A 20,038-nucleotide genomic window follows, 5' to 3' on the forward strand; every position below is an offset into this window, starting at 1 on the left:
ATAGACATCTGACCCACTGTTAAGGCCCATATCCCTATCTTCATTGTGTTCAATGGATTTAGGATTGTTTAAGTCTTCAGAAAGATATCTGTATTGGAAATACCTGCTTTTCTGACAATACATACATGAGTTCATGCATTAGTTCAAATTTTAGTGTCACCTTGGGTTGTTTTCCCCCATTTTCTTCAGGAAAAATTCTGTAGACTAACTACTGTTACAGGTGTTTTACTTTAGTGAGGTGGAAGAGGGGAAGCAAGGGAAAAACTAGGGGTGTTATTTCTTAAAGGCTTTCATTAGTAAATTATGCTGCCTTTTGAAGATTTTGACATTTTACTGAAAATGCCTTTCCCTTTTAATTAAATACTGTGTAGTTGTCATGTAGCTGACAGGCTATGGTGTCATGTCTCTACAGTCATTCAGTTCGCTGTGGTCAATCAACGAAAATTCATTGTTCTAATGTATGTGGAAATTCTTTAAACTGTGGAAAGCACAGCTGTACTCAAGTGTGCCACTCAGGAAAATGTTCACCTTGCCAGTTAACAGTACAGCAAGGTAAGTACCGAAATGCTTTACAGATATCCACCCTACACAATGAGAACAAGAGGGTGGAAAAGATCAGTACCAAGAGGCAGGTGCCAGTTTTTCCTTAACACAACCAAAATCTATTGCTGGAATCCTGCCCTGATGATTAGACTGTTGGAGCATGTGCCTTATTAGGACAGGCTGGTGATACTGGACTTTGTTATCTTGAGAGGGCTGAGTAGTAGCCTTTCAGTAGCTAATAAGTAATTTAAGAAGACAGAGATGGGTTATGCATGTGTGAAGGATGAGAGACTATGAGCTTAAATTCCTTGTAACTAGCTGTAAGGGAAACCTCTTTTCTTGGGATTTTCAAGACCAACTGAATAAAATACTTGAGTAATGTGGTCTGGTCTCATTGCTGACTGTGCTTTAGGTAAGGGCTTGGACTAACTAATCCTTTCTTACCTGAATTATCCCCTGATCCTACTGAATTTTTTACAACAATTATAAGAATTAATTAGACATAAATGAAAGAAAAATAGAAGAAGGTATAGGGAAGTGTAACATGAATGAGGGGTGAGGGTCATAGACGGAGACTTCACACTCTAGAGTTGTTGTGACAAACAGCCTCGAGTTTATTCCTCCAGCTCGTTTTATAGGAGCTCCAGTTACACATGTGATTTGTTGAGGTGTTAGCTCCATGCAGCTCTCTGGCCAATGATACATCTGCATTTAGAGCTGAATGACATTGGCTGAGGGTCCCTGTGCAGATTGAATCTAACTTATCCTTACCCACCCAGGGATTCCAGGGCCACAGCAAAGTACATTTCAACAAGCTTCTCATGATTTCTGTTAAAATTTTCTAAACTGAGTCTTAAATGGAAATTAAATTGGCTGAGTACGTATGTTAGTATATTAATAACTTTATGGAACAGTTTATACAGAAAATTGTAAGTTAATTTTCCCATTTTTTAAGGTAATAATTAACTGGTTATGTATACTACTTTCATAAATAAACTTTTTATGCACATCGTACCACTTTATCAAAACAAATAATGCTGGAATTCCAACTTCTGTAGGACAAAACTCTTTCATTGATGAAATAAATCTAAAGAGGAAGCAACTTCTTTTTCCTTCTAAAAACTGAGTGTAACAATTTTTCACTTTTTACCTTTTTATTTTTACTGGAGGTGTTTTTTCACTGATATTCTCTTGTATTTTCTGTGAAATATTGCTTTCTTTCAGTGTGTTACTGTGGAAGGAACTTTAAAGAAGTATTGTGTGGATCAAAGGAAGAATTCTCTGACGGTTTTGGGAGTTTCTCATGTCAGAATATATGTGGCAAGTAAGATCACTATGACTTACACTTTTAAAAAGAAGAAGGTCATTCTATTCACAATGACCTGTTGTGATACTCCTAGATAATTCCCCTTTTAATTTTTTCTTGTTTTCTATTTTGTTTCTTTGATTATTTTTTTTCCCAGAAAATTAAATTGTGGGAGGCACAACTGTAAGCAAGTATGCCATCCTCAGCCTTGCCAGCTCTGTCCACGACTTCCACAAGTTGTGTATCGTTGTCCCTGTGGTCAGACTCCTCTCAGCAAGTTACTGGAACTAGGATGTGTTGAACGTAAAATTTGCACAGATCCTATTCCATCGTGTGGAAAAACATGTGGCAAACCTCTTTCTTGTGGTAGCTATGGTAATTAGAAATTTCTGTGTCAGAGTATTCAAAGGGTCTCATAGTGTTACTGAAAGTCAGGTGAACTGAACTCCTGAACACCAATGCAGCATTAAGAAGCAGGCATTCTTTATTGTGGTTCCAGCTGCAGGCGGGATAAATTCACCTAGAGTCGCGCATTTCGATTCTCTGCAAGTGCATTGCTTATATACTTAAATTACATACATATGCTTCACAATTTGCAGAAATCTAATACATATTATAATTTCTCATTACCATAAAACTCTCCTCCTGGCTTAGTCCTTTTATGGTCTTATTTTGGCTGTGGTTGCATTCTGAAGCCAGATGTACTTACTCCCCCAGTCCCTTTATCTTCCCTCTGTCCTTGCTCTGGAAGCAGGGCATGCCTGTTTCTTTGTTAAAAGTACAGGGATGCAGTCTTTGTTCTTAGATTAAACCTTTTGATATCAATATTTTGAAAACAAAACAAAATGTGGTCTTTAAATATTTAATTTCAATAAATGAATATTTTATTAGTGATTTTGAGTTTTAACCAAAATGAGTGTAAAAACCACTCTAGAGCCTGCAGTCTGGCTGTGTGTTCATAATAATGCTCTGAAATAAGGAAATAAAACTCAGCTGTGCATAAGCTTAGTATCATTGACCAGTGATGCTCCTAATAAATACGATGTTACAAGTCATAGATTTTTTTATATTCTTAATATTGTATTTTCATTTTGCTAGAGTTTATTCATACATGTGAAAGCCTTTGCCACGAAGGAGACTGTAGACCATGTTCTCACACATCAAATATTTTTTGTAGATGTGGCTTCAAAAAAAAGGTGAGTGTGTAGAAACAGGTTGTTTTTGCCTCTTTTTAAAGCTGTGAAGAAAAAGGAACTGGAGAAGTATAAAGAAGTACTGTGCTCCTTAGCTGCAAGAACCTATGTTGTATACTAACTGATAGATGGTATCTAGCTTATACTGTGAAGTGATAAAATGATTTTACTATGAAGGCAAGTTTTAAAGTATTTTGACAGAGTTTGAACAGGGTTCTATTAGTGTAAATATTCTGCAAAGTCCTATATTATTCTGGAGTATTTTTGTAGCGTAAGGAATTGGTGAATAAGTGTTGCTAAGAGTAAACTGAAAGAAGAAAGGCAGCCTAATTAAAACTTTATAGTAATCGCTTGTAGTCTCCTTGTAGATGTTTTAGTAGAGACTATATTGTTACTGATTCATTTTCTTTGTACATTTATATAGTGATCCTCTAGGTTGTCAGCTATTGTTATTTAGTAATTATTATATTTTTAAACCATGCTACTTTCTGTAATCATAGCTTTGAAATTTTTGGCTACTATCACAGAAGCTTTGAGTTTTTTTGCCTGTTATATATCACCTGCAAGTATATATTCAGAAGCACTGAATATATACTTCTGAATATATGTAAGTCTGTAGGTGCATGGAAATGACTGAGAGTTTGCTAGAAGTTGGAACTGCTTTCTCCTAGAAGTTTGCTGAAGGTAGTTATGGGGTAGAAGACTTTAGATTGCTTTTTGAATCTTGAAATAAAGTAGTGAGGTTTTGGGTTTAGTTTATGAAGTTTCTCACACACCAAAAAGTTGCTTCTGTAAAAAGAGTTAACTACAGTGATAATTTCAATCAATAATGAAAAATGTGGTATTCAGAAATGACAGCTTAGAATATAAAGTTGTGGCGAATGCTTCAAATGTCAACAACATTATTTTCATCCATCACATTTTATTTTCATGTTGAGGTCTTTAAGTATAACTTTGTAGATCGTAACATTAGGCTTCTTCCTTTGTTTCATCAGACTTGCATTTTTGGGACAGTTGATCAAAGCAGAAGTTTATGCACTCCTATCAGTACACTCTGGGAGAGCTCTGTTGGTTTCCATCACACTGATTTCTGCTTTCTTGGGACAAGCCTGATTCTCCCAGTTATGGTCACACTTAAGACTGCTTAATTAAGTGGAGAATACAAAGCTACATTTTTTAAAAATTGGTATTGAATCTTTAAGGAACAAATATTGTGTTAAAATATTTTTTGAATTTTTTTCCAGTTTTTATTTTTCACTTTTGTATACGGATGTGTTATACACGTGAAAACTGTGTGCTTCTTTTTTCATGTGACCAAGTGTTTTCTAGATAAGTATGTTTCAGTTGTTTCATTTATTTTAATCTAATGGCTACTTGTTTGTTTCCTAGGAAATCCCGTGTGCTCTTCTCAGAAATAAAGGTACAAGATAATGATACATATATAATGTAAAGTTGTTTAAAAATTATCACAGCTCATAGTAATTCGGGGTTTGATTGACAAAGTTGGCAAATAGCTGATCTGTACTGCATCTTTTATGCATGCTTCCATGCCAAATTGATAATTTTTGCTGCTTGTTCATTTTACTGGCCATGCTGCTATGTTTGGGAGAAGGTTTGAAATGTAAACATCTTTAGTTTTCTTTCATCTTTTACATCAGGAAAGACTTCTTCACATTTGATCTTAAAGATTGTCTGTTTTATTTTGAACAGTTTCTTACACCACCTGCCATATTCAATAGGTTGCCATCCCCCGCCTACTCCCCCATTATCCTGTATAACTTTTGGTCAACTTGCCCAGCTCTGATTCAGTGTAATAGTTTTGCTCTGATGCCTGTGTTTCTGGGGAAATACAAGCTTTGATTCTACTACACATTGTATGGTGATAATCTTTGCAGCTGGTCTTTGCATCTGACCATATCAGAGTGTTCCCATTTGGTGCTTCTTAGTATTGAGAATGGAACATCTCTAAATTCCTCTCAGTGAAATCTTTACTTGATTGACCCCTGTCTACTGAGATGTTTATTTACAAGATACATAAGGGAGTAATATGCTTATTTTCTAATTTGACCTTTTGTCTGGGAAGAATTCGCTCTTATGGAATCCAGAGGTGATTCCCTTTTGTTAGCTGTTTATGGTAATAAGGATGTTCTTTGCTAGCAGTAGTTTCATGAGCATATAGCAGTAGTTGTTTTTAGCTGACTAAAACAGCTAACACCACCCCAGTTTAAGCAGTCTTAAATTGGATGTTTGTGGGACTTCAGAGTATCAGAATATCCTGTTTTCTTTGTTCTGTTGTGTGGACTTTATGGTGTGAAGGTTAAGGGGAAATTAACTAGCTTCATGTATTCCGCTTTCCAAAATCCTTTTGAGTAAGAGTTTCTTTAAAGAAAGGCAAGTGCCCACATGGGGATAATTGTGAGGAAGTGCGAGTAATTTAGAAGTTTGCTTGCTGGCTTACCCTGTGTTAGTATCTCCTAGACCATGCCCTGCAACAGCCTTAGCATAATACTGTAATTTACAGGTTTTATTCTCAGCATATGCAAAGACCTAAAAGTTAGGAATTTGGGGGGATTTTTTTTTTTTAATAGCTGCTATTACATTCATGTGTGACAAGCGATGCAACAAGAAGAGGTCATGTGGACGACACAAGTGTAATGAAGTTTGCTGTGTGGTAAGTGTACCTGTGGTTTTATAAAATTGCTTGATGTGATGTGTGTTTAATTTTGGTTGTGATGTTAACAGTCTTTTTTTCTTTTGTATCTTTCCATTTTTGTGCATCTTCATTCTCTATTTGCTGTGTTGGTTATGTTCACAAAGTTTGTGTGTGCGCATTTATTTTGCAAGTTTTGTTTTATAAGTATCATTATAAATGTAAAGCCAAATTTCAGCCTAAATGCAGTTAAATCAGTGTAAAGGTGCTTTTTGTCAATGCAGTGATTCCAGGGAGAATGGAGAGGGAAAGCGTATTACTTAATAGAAGAAGCATAAACCTTGTAGTTGTGTCTGTAACAGAAGTTATAACAGGATCTGCATTAAAAATTGTGTATCCATACAGTGATGGAAAAACTGTATGGATTTGGCCTAAGCTATTTTCTGCACTATACAGTTTTGTCTGTCTATTATTAGAAGTAGATTGGAACCTCAAAGAGAAAAAAATAGCCAAAGGGCTTATAGTTAAATTCTGCTTTTCGTTTTTTGCCATTTCTTAGGACACAGAACATAAGTGCTCTTTGGTTTGTGGTCGTAAACTCAACTGTGGGCTTCATAGATGTGAAGAACCCTGCCATCGCGGCAGTTGTCAGACATGCTGGCAAACAAGTGAGTTATGTGCAAAAATACATAATTGTCATTTATTCTAGGAATACGTTAATATCTCTGTATAGCTCTAGGCAGTTAATGTGATCTGTTTCACACTAGTGAAAAAGGAGAAAGACAGGTGATGGAGATTGTAAGGATACTGTTAACAGATTGAAGTGGCTTCGCTGCAGTAGTACATGTGTCTCACCTGCATTATATGCATTTGGGCATAGTCAAAGACCTCTGTTTTATGGAGAGCAACTTTTCATGGAATCATCCTGAGAAAGAGAAGGTGCTAGAGCCTCTGAAGCTCACTGTGCTTGAGAGTAAGCATTGTAGTCTGTCTTAATAGCCTGTGAATATGATGCATGTGTTGACTGCATCTCTCATTAGAAAAATAAATATTTCTGTGTGCAAATATTTCTCTTGACAAAGCAAAATAGTAATCTTAATGTCTCAGAGGTCCTGTTAGTAACTTCTGGTTTAGTCAAGTCAGAATGCGTGGATTTTTCTGAGCAGTTGTTTTTGTTCACTGAATTCCGTGGGTTTAATATTTAAGGTCATTAAACTTATCCACATTGCTGCAATATTTTTGAGGATTGTATTTCACTCTCAGATTAAAGGAGACCTAAGGATTGCCTCCATTGTTAAATGGGATGCCTCCACTGTAAATTGCCCCACTGTTGGATGTGATAAAATCTAGAGGTCAATCTTCCATGCTCATTTTTTTTCTGAATGTGGGAAAAGCAGTTACATACTTCAGGAACCAGATTATTATGGTAATTTGGCTTAAACCTCTGTGCTTCCGAAGTTTCCTATTTGAATCTGTCCAGAGGTAAATCAACCAAGTAGTATCTTTAAAGACTTCTTACCTACTTTCTCTGGACGCTGCTTGTTGAGATTACAGAGGCATACATTATATGATTCTGTATGATTCTAACCCTTGTTGATGGTGAATTCACCCTAGTTGATGGTGAATCCTTCTCAGCACTCCAAGGACCATTCTTGACTCTGATTCACCTGTCTAGCCAACACTTTGCAGGTGGTTTATGTCAGGCATGTTATCAAATGTCATGGTATGGTCAGCTGTAAGTCATTTGCCTACTCATTAGATGAGATTTCTTGTCCCTGCTTTTCTCTTCATTGCTGCTTTTGCTAGGAATGGTGAGGGCTGACATCAAGGTGCAATACTAGAGTGCATCTACACCTCTTTGTGCTTCCCAGGTACTTTACTTTCCAGTGTAATTTCCTCAGTGCTGATAAGTGTGGTCCCTTTCTTGTGCTAGGGTTTCTTTATGCACACATAGTCTACTTCAAGACAGGAATACAACTCTTGGGAAAATAAATAATCTCAGCATTAGAGACAGTGCATTAAAAAGAAAAAGTTTTCAGATACTGTATTTCTGCCCTTTGGATCAGACCTCTCTGCACTCTGTGCAATCTGGACACCGATTGGCGTGACCACACCATCCCAAAAAAACCATTTCCCCTCAAACCACGACACCCCATTATCCTGATTAGTGCAACTAAGAGACTTCTCATTTTAAGATTTTTCACTTATCATTTCTCATCAATAGCAAGCGACCTGTGTAGCTGTCTTAAGATTCAGGTCTTCCAAAGACCTTGGAAGGTTGTTTCAAGACCTGTAGTGAGGTACAACAAAGCTCTACTCTTTCCCATACTTCCTTTCCACAGGGCATTCCTTTTCATGGACATTCTGAATCTTTTCTACTATTGCTTTCTACTTCTTTCTTCTAACATTTTGTCCACCCTAGCATTCTTATTTGCTGTAATTTATTGTAATTTAGTCTCCTTAGACAAAAATTGCAGGGTTTTTTTACTAACTGCTGTACTTCAAAATACATGGGCAAATGAATATGATCTGGCCTGAGATTTAACTGATGGAACAGATCATAAAAAATAAACAGACCTGAGACATTTCTGAACATAGCAAAAATCATTGAAAAAGTGAAAGAAGTTTCAGATAGGAAATTTCACGTCTGTTCCTCACCAAAAGGGGTGAGAGATGTCTGAGCTTCACAAGTAATTGGATGAGTGAGGTATAGGGAACCTTTTTGAGAGTAGAATTTTCTCAAGGCTAGTAGGTAGTTGTGATGCTGGTATAACCACACTAATAATAGCAGACGTAACAGATTTGGGTACAGATGTAGCTGAGTGACCAGTGGCTGTACTGGGTTTGCATCCAGGGTTTGGAAGCAAGGGGCTACAGAATTGGCTTCTGTGTGAAGCTGTTAGAAGCTACCCTATGTCCAGCAGAGTCAATGCCAGCTGGTTCTAAGATGGATCCACTACTGGCTAAGGTCAAGCTGATGAGGAGTAACAGTAACACCTATGTGAAAACGTATTTAAGATGTAAAAAAATTTATTGAACAGATATAATTGCAGCCAGAAAAGAGAGGAGGCAACTACGCAGCCACTTAAGATCAGTGAAAAAGGAGGGGGAGGCAGTACTCAGATGCTGAAGCAGAGCCATTGTTGTGGAAGACCATGGTGAAGCGGCTGTGGTCCTGCAGCCCATGGCGGTCAACAGAGGTACAGAGATCCACCTGCATCTCACAGAGGAACCCCACGCTGGAGCAAGTGTATGCCTGAAAGAGGCTGTGAACTGGTGGGGTCCCTGTGCTTCAACAAGCTCCTGGCAGGGACCTGCAGACCTGTGGGGAGCAGAGCTCCCACTAGAACAGGTTTCCTGGTGGGACCTGTGACTCTGGTGGAACCCACATTGGACCAGGTTTTGCCTGAAGGGTTGCACCCTTTGGAACAGTGACCTATGCTAGAGCAGTTTGTGGAGAACTGTTGCACGCAGGACAGACTCCTGTTGGAGAAGTTCATGCAGAGCTCCCCATGGAAGGGACCCAGCTGTGGAGCAGGGAAGGACTCTTCTCCCTGAACAGCAATGGGAAAAATGTGTGATCAACTGCCCCTGTTCCCTGACCCCTGCACCACTGGGGGGCAGGAGCTGGAGCCTGGGAAAGAGAGAGGGGTGGGGGAGAAGTGTGTTTAAGATTTACTTCACAGTATCCTGCTCTGATTTTATTAAAAATAAACTCAGTTAGTATGCCCAAGTGGCATCTGTGTTTTGCACATTATGGTATTTGGTGAGTGACCTCTCCTGGTCCTTATCTCAAGTCATTATATTTTCTTTCCCCTGCCAGTGGATGGGAGTGATAGAATGAAGCTGTTGGTCAGCTTACTTATCTGATAGAGATCTGTGCACCTCATGTCTGTTTTTTATCCTGTCATAGTTAAGATTTAATGTCTTTTGGTGTAGTCTCATTCTCTGTTCAGTGTGTGAGACTTCTTGAGTGCTAGCAGCTGGAGGCTTGGCTGCACGTCATGAGAGCACATAGTCTTTGTGCTAGCAACTGAGAGACCAGATTGATGTATCCTGTGTGCAAACAGCTGGAGGATGGGATCATAAGTTATAAGGACCCCTTGATCTGGGTGCCAGTACATGGATGGATAAGGGTTTGTGTGCAATTTTCTAACAAACTGCTTCAAAGCTGGATTGAATGGCTAGTAGGTCTGCCTCTGGAAATACCCAAGGTTTCAGCCAGTACCTGGGAAAGGAGTCCATCCAGGCATGGATATTAGACAGCCTGTGCTAGTATTTCAGATTCATGAATGTGGTGTGCATGTGAATTTGGAGTGAATTGTGTGTATGTGTGTGTCTTCACTAATAATCTTCAGTCCTGATGAGCTGAAGAGAAGGAAGAGGACTTAGCTGTTCACATTCCTCTTTACTTGAATCTCATATTCAATTGGCTTTGTGTCAGTCTGTGTATCTGGTCATGTTATTGCCATGTATGTATTGTGTGTCTCGTCTTTCTGGAATGTGTGCTCAGTCCTACCCAAGGCTGGAGCTGCATATTGATCTAGCAGCCATCAATATCTAGAGAAGTTGGACAGTAGGAACATTTAGGAGTTTAGCAGGTTTTGCTTTGGTAGACTAGGAAGGAAGAATCCTGTGATTCCAGAGTTAGAGAACTTGCTGAATGCCAAAACTCCCTTAACACACTCCTCTTCAGGTTAAAATTGTTGGTTTGTATTTTTGTTGCCCCTTTATTCTCTTGCGTCCTCCACCATTTTCTGTTGTTTTCCACTACCTATTTATTTGCTTATCGACCGGTCATATTCTCTTTTTGTTCTCCCATCTCCTTCTGTATGATGTCAAATGTTTTCTTAGTGATCTGTTTTTTGAAGCATTTATCTGTTTGAACTGTAGTTTGCATTCCAGTCAGTTTGACAGTTTTTGTATAGTCTGAAAAAAGCAGTGAATTGTATTAATTTTTGTGCAGTGTTTTCACTGGGGTAGTGTATGTAAGTACTTCTATTACTTTGTATATTACTGAGATTTGGATCTTACAGGAGTTTAAAACTTGTTTCCTGAACACGGAAGATAAAAAAATGCACTCAGAATAAAATGGGTACTGCCTGAGATGGAGAACTTCCAAAACACACAAAGCTGGGTTTGAAGTATTTGGACACATTCATAATGAATGCTTATGAGGATCCATGTAATAATAAATACCATAAAGAAGACTTGTTATCTTTTGGTAATTTTCTTTGGAATCTTTATAGTACTATATGCAGGGCTTGGCAAAATTACAAAATCTAAACAATGGTCTGAAAAAGTGATGTCAGGAAATTTGGAACAAATTTCAATGATGGGCCTTCTGGAAGGGAATTCAAGAGATACCTCCCCTTTTTAAATCAAAGGTAGAACAGCAAAGCTTTCAACTTGACGTGAGCATTTTGCTTGCGCTGGTTCAAAATATTGATATGAAAGAACTGCTCTAAAAGCAAAGCATAATTCCTAACCAAGTCATCATAGTCTAGTTTTCTTGTAGGAGCTACAAAAGCTAATAAATTCACTAATTTCAAATATTAGTATTTAATATTTAAAAACAAAGCTGGAATAAAACATTTGCATGTTACGTAAAGATTTCTCATAGAATAAACATGCAAATAGATGTAGTCATTAGGATATTTTTGACTTTTTTTTCAGGTTTTGACGAGTTAACTTGTTATTGTGGTGAATCTGTGATTTATCCCCCTGTTCCCTGTGGCACTCAGCCACCAGAGTGTAAAAAAGCATGCACCAGGCCACATGACTGTGATCATCCAGGTAAGTCAAGCCATTCAGTTTTGATTGGGGTTTTTTGGGGGTTTTGTTTCGTTGGTTTTGTTGTGTGGTGGGTTTTTTGTTTGTTTGTTTGTTTTAATTTGGGGTTCTTTTAATCAAAATGTAGAAAAGTGTACATAGGTCTATTTGAAAATATATATCCAAGCCAACCAGCTAAAAACTTGCAATGAAAACTACTAATGGTACTCTTACTGGTAAAAACACTGGTGTTTTTTCTTTTTAGTCGCCACACATTAATTGCTGTATTCCAAAGATCAAGTGCTCTATTGAAACAGTAGGATAATCTAGGGAATAGTTAATTTCTATGTTCCTTGTAAATTAATTGGCTGATTACAAAATAAATAGTGTGGGTCAAATAGTTTCTGACAAATTTTGCCTGAGAGTATTACCCTACTCACAAGTTAAAAAAATACCTGTTATTTAATTTAGAGTGTATAGAGATTATTCACATAAACACTTGACATTATAATTTTTTGTGATGCATAATCCTTCCCATAAATTGTGTAGTTCTGCACTCTCTTGCTTAATTGTCTTTACTGTCTTCTTTAGTGCATTCAACTGAAGTATACTGATAAAACTGTTACGACTTTTATATTTCTGTGACTGCAGTGTACCATTCATGTCATAGTGAGGAGAAATGTCCCCCCTGTACCTATCTCACTCAGAAATGGTGTATGGGCAAGCATGAAGTAAGTCTGGACAATTAATGGTTTTGAATACAAAACAATTTTTTACCAGTGTAAGCTTAGATGTTTGTGTCATCTTTGAAATGGAATATGTTATTGGAGTTGGAGTTTAATGTGATTAAATTGGAGAAGTATATCTTTTATTCCATATGCATGCAAACCAGCTCTGTTGGACTATAGTATAAAACAAAATTCATTCTTTGACCTAAGATCTTTTAGTATTAAGATTCTTATGTGGACAGTGCCAATGAAGGTGTGAACAGTAAAAGCATTTTGAGTTTTCCATTGATTATTTTTACTGTTAGTTGTCATCTTCTTCCTTTCCTCTTTCAGCTGCGAAGTAATATTCCTTGTCATCTCACTGACATTTCCTGTGGACTTCGCTGCAATCAAATGTTAAAATGTGGAATGCACAAATGTAAAAGAATTTGTCATAAAGGAGAATGTCTTATAGATGAAGAATGTAAACAGCCATGTATTATTCCAAGGCTATATTGTAATCATCCGTGTATGGCTCCATGTCATCCTTCTTCACGCTGCCCGACAACATCCTGCTGTGCAAAGGTTAGATACCTAAAGAAAATTCACTGTAAAGTCACAGGTGAATTATATGGTTTAATTATCAGCCAGTAACAGTTATGACATGTTTGTATATTGATACCATAACATTTTGTCTGTAAACTTAAAACACTGATTTTTTAAAAATAAAACTATTCATCACTTTTCGTTAGCCATTGCTCCACTAAAATAGGCCTTCTAAAATGAGTAAGTTTATATCCTTCATGGCAGTAAATCCTCCATGGCAGTAAATAGACAAAACTTTAAAAAGCTGCTCACTTATGTGTTATGGCAGGTTGATCTTCAGTGTGAATGTGGAAGAAGAAAGGAGAGTATGATATGCTCCGAAGCATCTAATACATATCAAAGGTTGGTATGGTAATAATTCTTTCAATTCCTTACTGGACCTACTGCTTCGCAGTTTGATTAAATTGCAGATGGTTAGACTTGACTAAATATATTTAGTTCACAAGCTTTTTGACTTTTTTGTACTTTGACATGTGGTATTTTTGGGGGGGAGGGGGGAGGTATTTCCCAGAGCTTTTGTACCAGGTATGCTGTATTAGAACTTTTTTTTTTTTTTCTTTTTTCCTGTTGATAGGTCAAAGCTTGACTCTTCCATATGTGGAATTCTATTCTACCCACACAGAGCAATTAGGTACAGACGAATTTGTCAAGTCCAGATTCAGGCTCCTGAATGTAGGTGATTGCAGTCCACGTGTGACTTGCTGTCCAGGTTTCCAATCATGTATGATGGAACCTTGTCAGTAGAGATGATGGATGCTGAAGAGTGATTTAAAGTAATTTTGAAATAGCTAAATTTAGGCAGGAGATCTTTGGCATCTAAATCTTGGGTTTTAATCTTGGGCAAACTGAGCCCTTCCCAACTGTATTTATTGCAACAATCTCCAGATCCTACGTCTAAACTTAATTTTCTTTCTTATAAGAGAGAGAACAAGGAAAAGAAGAAAAATGGGGCTTTGGAACTTTTGAAATGAATACAGCAAAACAGTAATAATAATAATTTAAAAAATCTTACTCTTAGGCTGTGATTGAAAGGGAGTAAAAAAAGTTAGTCTAAAGAATTGGTATGTGATCCGAGTTCTGCTCTGTATCCTACTTGTTAGGCAAACAAAGTCTGCGATTCTTCCTGTCTTTCAGAGAAGGTTTCTTAGTGATGGGTTTGTTTGGAACTGGTATCAGAGGGCCTTTTTTTTGTCCTAGCCCAGCTTAGGGTATAGTGCTTGGTTTCTGCTGAATACTGTCCATATTCAAGTTCTGACAGAAAATAGTTTAGCTTAGGTACTTAATGCTAACTAATGAAAACAAGGAGAAAAATGTGCTAATTAGAAACAATCAAGAACAGTTGTAGTCAGTACTAAGATGAATGGAAGATGCATGTACAAAAGTTTGGTTTTTTTTGATATTTTCATCACTATGAATATAAATCAGAAGATTGGCTCAATGTTGAAATACCAGTTTAAATTGACAAATGCTTGTCATTAATGATAAGTTTCAGAAGATAAGATGCAAGATTTTTGAAGTTCTTTCTCTGCTGTTTTATAACTCAGGCACTGCCTAAATATTCATGCAAGGAAAGTGGTTCTTTGAAGCCAATGAAAGATTTTGCATGTGTAACGTGAATAAATATGTATTTATTTCTCTGATCAGAGCCTAAATCTAGAGGAAAGGAAACTCTTCTGTTTAAAGCAGGTGTTTGTATCAGTTAAAATATGTTCATATGTGCTGACAAATTACTCTTGACTTGTGATTAGTACCGTGCCAGCTAAGTTTGATAACTCCAGCAGTTCAGGTTCCTGAAAGATTATTCTAATTTTGTATAGATAAGTTGGCCTTTTTTCCTACCTATCACCAAACCAAGACGATGATAACAAAAAACAGTAAAAAAAACCGGCAACAAAGTAAAAGTCAGCAAATTAGGGGAGTATCCAAGTTTTCTCAAAATTTTAGAGAAATGATAAAACAGCTTTGGGCTTTGTCAGTGAATGTTGATGAAAGAATAGAATGCCCAAGGGAGCAGGAAATACCTGTGGTGCTATATCTGTACATATGGCACAAATAATGTCATATCATCTAATGTCCCATTATCTAGACTTTGGCATCAGCTGATTAATAAAGTGCCTCTAAGTGATTTTTTTGTTTTATGTAGTATGATTTGCCTCCTTCCTGATAATGGGTTAGTCTTTGAATGTGATGAAAAACATAAAGAGATAAACATACAGTAACAAACATATGCTTTTATTTTAATGTAACAGAAAAGCTAGTTCAAGAGAATACAATGTTTCATTTTTAGGAGTTTGTTGGAAATTTTTGTGGGGTATTTCCATAAAAATTCCTGTATATTTTAGTTATACAACTTTTAGCAAAGGAGACTGGGAAGGCTTGTTATTGAAGGAAAATAGGAAGAATCTTTATAAAGAAAATGGTAATGATCTTGGTAGGTATTTTGTCCTTTCCTTGTGGATTGTGTTAATCATATTTTCCAAGCAAATTTCTAAGTACTTTTTAAATTCACTTTACAGATTTTAGTTGCACACAGTCAGGGAAAAATCAGATAAAATGATAGTTAAAGCTATATGGTCAGCTGTAGCTTGTATAATTAGCAAGTGAGGAGAAAGTGTATTTACCGTGCATAATTTCAACTTCCGTAAGAAGCACGACCATTTGTTAGTGTTACTCCTAGTTGAGGGAGATGAGGGTAGACTCTTGATATAACTAGATCAGATTCCTAAAACTTGGTGATGTAGAACTAGAATTCCAGTCTAATGAGAAAAAGATCAGTCTGTCTTACTTCTTCCACCTAGATGTTAAATCTGCACCCTTATATACCTTTTCAAAAGTTTGTATGTTGCCTTAAATGAAATCTACCACTCTCTTTTTCAGAATAGCTGCTATATCTATAGCAACTAAGCTGACAGACCTACAGCTTGGGGATTCAGTGGAAATTAGTAGGCTTATTACGAAAAAAGAAATGAAGCAAGCCAGGTAAGGAGATACATGTAGTAACGTATTTGAAGCCTTTGTGTGTACCTGAAGCATAGGTGACATGGAAAATATATTAATATGGTGATAAGAATGCTAGCTGTAGTACCAGTCTAATTCCACTTTAGCAATATGCTTAAAGAGTATTTTGCGGTTCTGTGGTGGTTCATGGTTTTTCTTTCATGTAGAATGAGATCTCTGTCATTATATGTTTGGTTGTTATAAGTGTGGGACAATACAACTGTGGTTTCAATTTTTTTTTTTTCTACTCTGCCCAACTCATTGGAGTTCCTCTGGATTTTTTCAGATTACTAGACAGGGGAATAAGACTTTATTTTCTGTTTCAGCAATCCAGTGTAGCTTTCTGGATGATTGATAGGCCATATTTTCTCCTAGTCATCATCTTAACTATTTACAATATTTTTGTATTACCTGTTTTAGAATTTTTCACATTTGTATTTCAGTTTGATTGGTGCTTTGGTGGTGTCATCCTGCCTGGCACCACAAACCTGATTTTAATTTTGTGACATAAGTTTTCCTGATGTTCCTCAGGACTGAAATAGCTTGTCCCTTTACTTATAGTATAATTTCTTTATGAAGTTGTCAACTTCCTCCACATCCTTCTGTCAGAAACTTGACTTACTGAAGTCTTTGCCTTTGAAGTCCCTAATCTCTGGTTTTAGTTCATTTCTATTTTCATGTCTTCTTTCTTTATACTGCATTTGATTATTTCAGAGTCAGTCTATTATGTGTGTTAAAATCTAATGTTCCTTTATATTGTGTAAAGTCAAAATAATGACATTTCTCATATAATTGCTTCGTGATTTCCTATACCAAAGCTAGTGCCAGCATACTTAAGAACTTTTGCTATTATGTTGTAGTCACTAACACATATCTTTCTGTGTAAACACACACTGCCCTTTCCTTGAACAGTTGAAATTACGAGATGGCTTTTCTTTGTACATGTCTTTCCTAGTATACCTAAACTGTGGTAGGTAGCCCTTATTTGCAGAATCACTAGGATGGAAGAGACCTTCAAGATCACTTAGTCCAACCCATGCCGTAACACCTCAACAAAACCATGGCACCAAGTGCCACATCCAGTCTTTTTTAAAACACATCCAGGGATGGTGCCTCTGCCATCTCCGTGGGCTGATCATTCCAGAACTTTATCACTGTTTCCTTTAGAAACTTTTTCCCAATATACAACCTATATCTGTGTCAGCACAGGTTAAGACTGTGTCCTCTTGTTCTGTCAGTTGCTGCCTGGAGAAAGAGACCAACCCCCACCTGACTACAACCACCTTTCAGGAGATTGTAGAGAGTGATAAGGTCACCTCTGAGTCCCCTTTTCTCCAGGCTAAACAACCCCAGCTCCCTCAGTCATTCCTCACAAGGTTTGTGTTCCACGCCCCTCACCAGCCTCACTGCCCTCCTCTGGACATGCTCAAGCGTCTCAATGTCCTTCCTAAACTGAGGGGCCCAGAACTGGACACAGTACTCAAGGTGTGGCCTCACCAGTGCCAAGTATAGGGGAACAATGACCTCCCTGCTCCTGCTGGCCACACTGTTCCTATACAGGCCAGGATGCCGTTGGCCTTTTTGGCCTCCAGGGCATACTGCTGGCTCATGTTCAGCTGGCTGTTGACCAGTACCCCAAGGTTTCTTTATGCCTGAGCACTGTCCAGCCACACTGTCCCCAGCCTATAATGTTGCAGGGCATTATTGTGGCCAAAATGCAGGACTCTGCACCTGGACTTACTAAAGGTCATCTTATTGGACTCTGCCCATCCGTCCAACAGTTCCAGATCTCACTGCAGATCTGCCTTTCAACAGATCAACACATGCTTCTAGCTTAGTGTTGTCTGCAAATTTACCAATGGAAGACTCAATCCCCTCATCCATGTTGTCAATAAAGATATTGAATAGAACTGGCCCCAGCACAGACCCCTGAGGAACACCACTCGTGACTGGCCACCAGCTGGATGCATTACCATTCACCACCAATCTTTGGGCCCGGCCATCCAGCTAGTTCTTAACCCAGCAAGAATGCTCCTGTCCAAGCCCATGGGCCACCAGCTTTTCCAGGAGTATGCTCCGGGAGACAGTGTCAAAGGCCTTGCTGAAGTTCAAATAGACAATATCCACAGCCTTTCCTGCATCCTCCAGATGGGTGACCTAGTCGTAAAAAGAGAGACCAGGTTAATCAAACATGACCTACCCCTCCTAAACCCATGCTGGCTGGGTCTGATAGATACCCTGGCCTTTCTGTTAGTGCTGCGTGATGACCCTGAATATAAACTCTTCTGTTATCTTACTGGATACTGACGTTGGGCTAACTGGCCTGTAATTACCAGGATCCTCCTTCCCACCCTTTTTGTGAATGGGCGTCACACTTGCCCGCTTCCAGTCATCTGGAACCTCACCAGTGAGCCAGGACTGTTGGTAAATGATAGAGACCAGCTTCGCAAGCTCATCTGCCAGCTCCCTCATTACCCTGGGATGGATTCCATCTAGTCCCTTAAATTTAAGAACATCCAAGCGGCTCAGCAGTTCTCTGACTGCCTCCTCCTGGATAACAGGGGAGCTATTCTGCTCCCTGATACCATCTACAAAACCAGAAGGACAGTTTTCCTGAGGACAAGCTGTCTTCCCACTGAGGTAAAGAAGGAGTTTAGTACTTCCACCTTCTTCTCATCTGCAGTTACTAAGTTCCCTCCCTCATCCGATAGAGAACAAAGGTTGGTCTTACCATTCCTTTTGCTGTTTGTGTATTTGTAAAAACATTTTTTATTATCCTTTACAAAAGCTGCCGGATTAAGTTCAAAGTGAGTTTTGGCCTCCCTGATTTTTTTCCTACATGCCCTAGCAACCCCCTTAAATACTTTCTGAGAGCCCTGACCCCCTCATTCCAAAGTTGATACATTGTCTTTTTATTCCTAAGTCCTTTCAAAACCTTGTTGTCCATCCAGGCTGAACATTTGCTTTGTCAATTCACGTTTTGGCACACAGGAAGTCTGTTCTTCTGCCCTCCAGATCTCTGTTTTGAAGCACGCCCACCTTTCCTAAACTTCTTTGTTTTTAAGGGTTGCTTCCCAGGCACTTTCTGAATAGTTTCCTAAATAGGCCAAAGTCTGGTCCAATGTAAAAGTCTTATTGAAATCCTCCTGATTTCACCAAATAGCAAGAATCCTGTAATTTCATGATCACTATGCCCCAAGTGGCCTTCAACCACCACATCTCCCACCAGTCCATCTTTGCAAACAATAGGTGTAACATAGTCCTTCCTCTGGTGGGCTTACTCACCAGCTGCAACAAAAAGTTGTCCTCCACACACTCTAAAAACTTCCTGGACTGCCTCTTTTCTGCTGTATTAAGTTCCCAGCAGATGTCTGGTAGGTTGGAGTGACCTACAAGAGCAAAGGCTGGTGATCCTGAAACATTCTCCAGCTGCCCATAGAATAAATTGTCCACCTCTCCTTCCATGTTGGGTGGATGATAACAGACTCCCAGTAGGATGTAAGCCTTGTCAGCCTTCCCCTTAATTCTTACCCATAGGCATTCAACTTTGTCATTATTAGTTTCAATACCCATGGGATTAAAAGCCTCCCTAATATAAAGGGCCATGCCTTCACCTCTTCTCCGTTTCCTGTCCCTTCTAAAGAACTTGTAGCCATCCAGTGCAGCACTCCAGCTATGTGAGTTGTCCCACCACATTTCCATGATGGCAACTGCATCATAGCTTTCTTGCTGTACCATGGCTTCCAGCTCTTCTTGTTTGTTGCCTGTGCTGTGTGCAATAGTATACATGCAGCTCAGCTGGGCTGCTGATTTCATCCCTAACTCAGGCTTACCACCCTTGGGCCTGCTTCCAGACAGCCCAGCTACATCCCCTTCCCCCTTCAAACCTAGTTTAAAGCCCTCTCAATGGGGTCTGCCAGTTATGACCTAAATCCTTCTGCCCTTAACAGAGAGATGGAGCCCATCCAGTTGCAGCAGCCAGGTGCCACAAAAGTTGCCCCATGATGAAAGAACCCGAAATTCTGCTGTGACATGACACCAACCTTTGAGCCACTTGTTGACGATGTGGGCTCTCCTGTTCCTTTCACCGTTTTTCACTGCCACCAAAGGGACTGAGCAGAACACTACCTCTGCTCCTGCCCTATCAACAATTTGACCCAGTGCCCTTAAGTCCCTTTTAATTTTCTTGGCACTTGTCTTTTTAATCTCATCACTGCTGACCTGGAGTATCAGCAGTGGGTAATCATCAGAGGGCTGAATCAGC

The 20,038-nt window shown here is 38.6% G+C and overlaps 1 protein-coding gene across 21 annotated transcripts in view; it reads left to right on the forward strand.

Annotated features, from left to right (window-relative positions):
* Window positions 1–20,038, forward strand: part of NFX1 (nuclear transcription factor, X-box binding 1) — a 113,348-nt gene that overhangs the window by 36,419 nt on the left and 56,891 nt on the right. For 17 of the 21 annotated variants that reach the window (XR_009486925.1, XR_009486928.1, XR_009486924.1 and 14 more), the window contains 13 exons: window positions 413–552; window positions 1,768–1,867; window positions 2,007–2,224; window positions 2,948–3,045; window positions 4,432–4,462; window positions 5,631–5,713; window positions 6,252–6,360; window positions 11,369–11,488; window positions 12,116–12,195; window positions 12,526–12,756; window positions 13,046–13,119; window positions 13,352–13,408; window positions 15,655–15,756. Coding sequence is in view for 18 of the 21 variants with exons in the window: in XM_059849335.1 (XP_059705318.1) it covers window positions 413–552; window positions 1,768–1,867; window positions 2,007–2,224; window positions 2,948–3,045; window positions 4,432–4,462; window positions 5,631–5,713; window positions 6,252–6,360; window positions 11,369–11,488; window positions 12,116–12,195; window positions 12,526–12,756; window positions 13,046–13,119; window positions 13,352–13,408; window positions 15,655–15,756 (1,443 nt within the window). In the remaining 3 variants the exon portion in view is untranslated. The remainder of the gene's footprint in view (window positions 1–412; window positions 553–1,767; window positions 1,868–2,006; window positions 2,225–2,947; window positions 3,046–4,431; window positions 4,463–5,630; window positions 5,714–6,251; window positions 6,361–11,368; window positions 11,489–12,115; window positions 12,196–12,525; window positions 12,757–13,045; window positions 13,120–13,351; window positions 13,409–15,654; window positions 15,757–20,038) is intronic. The other 4 variants (XM_059849393.1, XM_059849324.1, XM_059849470.1 and 1 more) reach the window with 1 other exon arrangement.

This window comes from Haemorhous mexicanus, chromosome 1 (assembly GCF_027477595.1).
Source record: "Haemorhous mexicanus isolate bHaeMex1 chromosome 1, bHaeMex1.pri, whole genome shotgun sequence".
Classification (NCBI taxonomy): domain Eukaryota; kingdom Metazoa; phylum Chordata; class Aves; order Passeriformes; family Fringillidae; genus Haemorhous; species Haemorhous mexicanus.